The sequence below is a fragment of the Myotis myotis genome, unplaced genomic scaffold, assembly GCF_014108235.1.
Source record: "Myotis myotis isolate mMyoMyo1 unplaced genomic scaffold, mMyoMyo1.p scaffold_m19_p_10, whole genome shotgun sequence".
In the NCBI taxonomy this organism is placed as follows: domain Eukaryota; kingdom Metazoa; phylum Chordata; class Mammalia; order Chiroptera; family Vespertilionidae; genus Myotis; species Myotis myotis.
The window spans coordinates 14,176,027-14,182,026 of record NW_023416314.1 but is presented as its reverse complement, the minus strand read 5'-3'; the positions used below and the strand labels follow the sequence as shown (position 1 = coordinate 14,182,026).

General features: G+C 50.0%; 1 protein-coding gene across 1 annotated transcript in view; it reads left to right on the top strand.

Moving 5' to 3' along the window:
• The first annotated feature begins 596 nt into the window (after positions 1-596).
• Positions 597-6,000, top strand: part of LOC118664448 (rho GTPase-activating protein 20-like) — a 91,814-nt gene continuing 86,410 nt past the window's right edge. Inside the window, exon 1 of the mRNA XM_036324552.1 lies at positions 597-934. Coding sequence (XP_036180445.1) covers positions 830-934 — 105 coding nt within the window. The 5' untranslated portion in view covers positions 597-829. The remainder of the gene's footprint in view (positions 935-6,000) is intronic.

Sequence of the window (6,000 nt, the reverse complement as noted above, 5' to 3'; positions counted from 1 at the left end):
GGCTGGTGATGGGCGGCTGCAGCAGCCAAGCACGGGGACCCGGGCACGCTAACCAGGGATTGCACAAGAGGTCAGGCGACGCTGCGGGCTTCCAAACGTGTACAGCCGCGGCGCTCGGCGAGGCACTACTCCATCCCGAGGCCTCCCGGGTGGGGGTGGGGATGAAGGTGGGGGGACCCCTCTGCGTCCGCTGAAAGCGAGGCAGGAATCCCTGCAAGTCCTCCGTTCAGGCTGAAGTCGCCACAGCTGCCCTGATGCACGCGCTGCAGCGGCGCCATCCCCCGCGGGCGGGCGGGCGCGGGAAGGGATGGGGTCGGTGCGAGTGGGCCGGGCGGCGGGAGAGGCGCGCGTCCGTGCACCACAGACCCCGCTTCGTGACACCAACCCGTGAGCTCCTCCAGGCGCGACCCATTCGGAGAGGCGGACTGCGCAGGTCAGCTGGTCGCCTGCGCCCTAACGGGTATATATAGGGACCCGCCGGGCCGCAGCGCCGCAGGCCGGCCGCCGCGGGAGCGCCGCGCAGGGGGAAGGCGGCCGGGGGCGGGCCCGGCGCGCGGCGCCCAGCGCGGAGGGGCGGGCCCGAGGCGGGGCGGGCCGCGGCGGGCGCGGGGAGCGGGCGCCTCTGCAATCGCCTCCAGCCCGCGGTGCGGAGCGCAGGCGGCGGTACATGGCCCCGACGGGAGGCGCGCTGTCCGCACCCGGAGCCTGGCTCCCCGCCTGAGCGCGGCGGCCGCCCCGGCCCCGCGCATCCTCGCCCCTCCGGCCGCGGTCCCGCCGGGAGGACCGCGTAGCCTCCTCCGGGGCTGGGATCAGCCTGCAAGTCTTCTTCATGGAAGCGATGTCCCCCCAGCAGGAGACTCTAGGGGGGCAGCCGGGGCGCTCCTCCTCCCTGACAGGAATGTCTTGGATCGCGGGAGGCTCCGGCACCAAGAAGGTGAGGATGCTGCGCGGGGGCCCCGCGCCCGCCGCTGCCGCAGCCGCCGCCGCAGACCCCCCTCTCGGCGCGCGCCCTCCGCGCCGGCCACCGGGGCGCGGGAGCCGGGCGCCGCGGGGATTTAACGCTCGGTGCTCGCGGCCCCGCTTCGTTAGTTCTAGATCTAGAACGTTCCCGCCTTACTCGTCCTCACTCCCAGCGGCGTCGCCGTCCCCCGTCTCACCCCGATACCTTTCTCGAGTACCTTTCGCGTCTAGAATCCGATTCACTCTCGGAACAGCGTAGCAGTAGCCTCCCGCATCTCCATCCACCGCGGGGTCGGTAGGCGGGCCCGCTTCCCGGCCGGGGCGCGGAGCCCCTGGTTGGGGCATCGCCTTTCCCCGGCCCCGGGGGTCCCCTGAGGTCCCCCGGGGGCTCACCGCGTCCCGATGGGGGCATCTTCGAGTAAACGAGGGCGGGCGGCGTCCGGCGGGGCGCCGCAACCCTCGAAGAAGAAGAAGAAGAAGAAGGTAGGCGGCGGGGCTGCGGAGCCGGGGCTCAGCACCCTCACCTGGCGCGGCGGCGCCAGCTCCGCGGGATTTGGGTTGAGTCGGGAGGGTTAGGTTTGCAGGGGGCGGGAGGGGGGGGGGGCGGTGAGCTCAGCGCGGCGCGCACGGAAAGACGGGCTCCCCGAGGTGATGGCCAGACTTGTGGGTACGCTTGGGATGCTAACGATCGGCACTGCGGGGACACGGAGGCTCGGTTCGGCCTGGAACCGGACTGGGTGGGGCCGGTGGGCTGCGGTGGAAGGTCGAGTGGGCCGAGGCCAGGGGCCTTCGCCTAGCCCGGGGCGTGTGGTGGGACTGGAGAGGGCCTGGGTGTCGCGGTGGCCGTGGGGGCGGAAGCTGGGAGGAGGGATGCGGCCGCAACTGGTGGCGTTCGGTGAGGATGAACGCGTGCGGCGCGCTGCCGCCGATCCGCCCCGGTTTCTCTGGATCGGTTCCCGGAGCCAGTGCACGTGTCCTGGCCGTCACGGCCGGCCTCTGCTGTTCTCTCCGAGGAATTGATTTGGGTGTTTCTAGCCATTGGGCGTTTCAGCTCTTGCTCCTCCCCTGCCCCCAAGACCTTGGGATATTTGGCCGATTTTTTTGGTGTGTGTGTGTGTGTGTGTGTGTGTGTGTATGTGTGTGTGTGTTGTTGTTTTTTTTCTCTGTCCTGGTGGTTCCCTTCCAGCTTCCCTGGAAACAGATTGGATTTGGTTCTCAATCTTCCTGGTGCCGCGACCCTTTAATACAGTTCCTCATGTTGTGGTGACCCCCAACCATAAAATTATTTTCCTTGCTACATCGTAACTGTAATTTTTCTACTCTTATGAATCGTAATGTAAATATCTGATATGCAGGATGTATTTCCAGGGGTCGCGACCCACAGGTTGAGAACCGCTGGATTAGAGGGATCAGCTAACTCTTTTAAAGGAACTATCTCAATGCCCTGCGTTTATATAATTAGAGCCCCAAGGGGTTCCGCAGGGTCCTGAATTGACCATATCCTAGTGCCTTACCGACTCTCCGCACCCGCGTTCTGGGTTGGCTGGAGGTCAGTTGAAGCACGGTGAGGTCCTTGCGTCGCCTTGGGAGTATCTGTAAGCTCCCTGGGACCTTGACCATGTCACGGAGCCCTCCAGAAGGGAACTTGAGTATGTAGTGTCCGCTGGGCCTTTGATGGATTAGATTGCGGTTTGTCCTTGTCGATTTTCCCCTTCAGAGATGTAGGGATTGAGGAAATGTGTGTGTGTGTGTGTGTGTGTGTGTGTGTGTGTGTGTGTGCGAATTTATCAGGTTAACACTGCATTTGGGAAGGTAGATGAATCAGAAATTGGCATCGATTTTAGAGCCATTTTTATCCTTGTAAACTTAAGGAATCGGGGGAAATCAAAGATTTATATCTTTACTAAGGGTAATTAAGCTTAAGCATACCGGGGAAGGGAGAAAGCATTCGAGTGGTTTGGTCATTTGTAAGGTAGTACTTGTCAAATAAATAAAAGGTTGCTTTGCATCTTCAGCCATTGTCCTTAAGATGCTGTTCATTACAAACCATAAAGGGGTGTTAGATTGCCAAAATAGGCTTTTCCCTTTCCTTTTTTGAAAGGGAATAGATTTTGCCCATCAGATATTTCTACAGCTTTTTACTCCTTTTGGAGTAGGTGTGAGGTTGAAGAACTGTTTTATTTTGCTTTTAATGTGTTCCCAGAAAAGTGCATCCCTGCTAATATTAAGCATTAGTAGCCATAGCAGTTTGATTTCAGATCTCCATGGTAACAATAGAATGTAAAAATATTTCCAAAGTGTAGCTCACAGTGCCATGGTCATTTCTACTCTTAAGAACCAGTCTTCATGTTTCCCAAATGCTCACCAGATTGATCTTTTTGTGTGTGTGTTTCATCTTGCCTTTTTGGTGCTTGCTAGACTTAGTGAGTCATGAGACATTTCTTGAAAAAAAAGAAAGTCTACTAGTGTGGTTGTAATGTTAATTACTAAGGCTTGGGTCAATGTTTTAATTGACAAATACAATCAACATTTTAAAAAAGTGAAATAGAAGAGAAAATATTAGTGCATTAGTGAAGGTAAGGGCTGTTTGGTATAGCTTCTTTGTCTCTCATACATGTATGTGTATTTTGGGTAGTGATGTAAAATGTGTTTCTTATTTAATGGTCAGGTTCTTTAAAGGCAAGTTTACTGGAATAAGTTCACTTGGCTTTTAGTGTTCGCTCCATTACTAGCTCAGTGATCTTGAGAAAAATCACTTAACTTGTTCCATTTTTTCTCATTTGTAGAATGGGAATAGATAGATAATGCTGGAGAAAAAGTATGTAGATGACAATTATATCTTGTATTTTGTGACAGTAAGGTGATCTTAAATAATAGGAGTTAAAAAAAAATAGCATCTTTCATGTTAGTCACCGTGAGAGTTAACAGGGTGACTGGAATGTAGATCAGATTCTCAGCAACTGCCATAACTGTGTACAGTGAGGTAGAATTTAGAGTGTGATGACCTAGGTTCAAGACGCCATGGTGTTGGTACTAGATCTCTGACCTAGGTAAGTTACTTAAACTTTTTAGTTTTCTCTTTATACAACGAAGATAATAATACCTGCCTCCTCAAGGTTGTTGGGAAAATGAAATGCGAAATTGAGTAAATATTGGTACATAATATGCCCTCGGTAAATGTTAACTCTTATTGTTTGTAATTTCCCCCGTATCTGTAATTCCCCATACTGCTGTGTCCCAGCTGTTAAAGCCAAAAATCTAGAATTCATTTTCAACTCCTCTCATTTCCTCACTCTACAGCAACCATCAGAAAGGCCAGTCAAAACGTATTTTGAATATATCCACTTCATCTCCACCGCTGCCACTGTAGTCCGAGCCAAACCATCACCATCTTGCACTTGTACCTTTACAAAAGCTCCCTAACTTGTCTTAACACCTTTCTTGCTTTTTCCTGATCCAGTCTCCATTTAGCAACACCAGAGTGATCTTTAAAAATATAAATGGATCATGTTGCTCACCTGCTTAAAAACCTGTAGTGGCTTTCCATCATATGTAGACTAAAATTTGGACTCCTTCTCTGAGGCATCTCTACCTCTCCAACCTCATCTGCCCTTGACACCTTGTTCTATTCTCCAGGCCTTCGTTTTCAAACATCAAGTTCATTTCTATTCCTAAGGCCTTGGTTTTGCTATTCCCTCTGCTTCTGCCACAGGCATTTGCAGTATTGGCTCTTTTCTACTGTTCAGACCTTAGGTCCTCCCAGAGGCCTGTCTCAAATGACTAAGGGAAGTTACCCCTTAATCATCTCTATGTTTTATTTTCAACATATCATGCATCCTTGTCTGATAGTTTCTTATTTATTTCTTTGTTATATTACCTGAACCCCTCACCAGGTTGTGAAAACCATGAGAATAGGTTGTTCCAGGCTGCCTCCCCAGTGCCTAGGGCAGTGCTACAAATTAGGTACTCAGTATTAGTTGGGTTTCATACAGCAATGAACAAATTGGCTATTGTATTCAGAATTTATGATTTAGAGCAGGGTCAGCACACCTTTTTAAAGGGCCAGAATAGTGAATAATTTAGGTTATAGACCATATGGTCTCTGCTGCAGCTATCCACTCTACCATTGTAAGCACTAAAGCAGCTAGAGACCATAAATAAATGAATTGGCATAGATGTGTTCCAATAAAACTTTATTTACAGAACAAGTGATGGGTCCCTAGTATGTAGTTTGCTGGCCTCTGCTAGAGCATCACTGTTGGCTAGAACTTTTTATGATGATGGAACTGACCTTTATCAACAATGTCCCATCCAATAACTACTACCTACATATGGCTACTGAGCACTTGAAATGTGGCTGGTACAACTGAGGAACTAAAAAATGTTTAACAGCCTCACTGAGGTATAATTGGCATACAATAAATTGTACATATTTAAAGTATATAAATCAAAAGTTTTAACATATGTATACATCTGTGAAACCATTATCACAGTCAAGATAATGAACATATTTATCATCCCCCAGAAGTTTCCTCATGTTCCTTTCTAACCTTTTGTTCCCTCCTCATTCCTAGGCAACTATAGATTGATTTGCATTCTCACGCATTTTATATAAACGGAATCATTCTCTATATTCTTTTTTGTTTTATTTTTTAATTTAGTGGAATTACTTTGAGATTTATCCCTGATTATGCATGTATCAGTAGTTCATTCCATTGCTGGCTAGAATTCCATTATATGGATAAACCACAGTTTGTTTATCCATCCACCTATTAATGGCTATTTGGTAGTTCCAGGTTTTGGCTATACAAATAAAGCTTCTGTGAACATGTATGTACAAGGCTTTATATGGACTTATGCTTTCATTTCTTTGGGGTAAATACTTAGGTATTGAGTGACTGTCATATTTTAGGTGTATGTTTAAGTTAAAAAACTGTCAAATTATTTTCCAAAGTGGTTTTATATTCCCACCAGCAGTGTATAAGAGTCCAGTTTCACCAGCACTTATTATCATTTTTCATCATAAGCATCTAGAGCAGT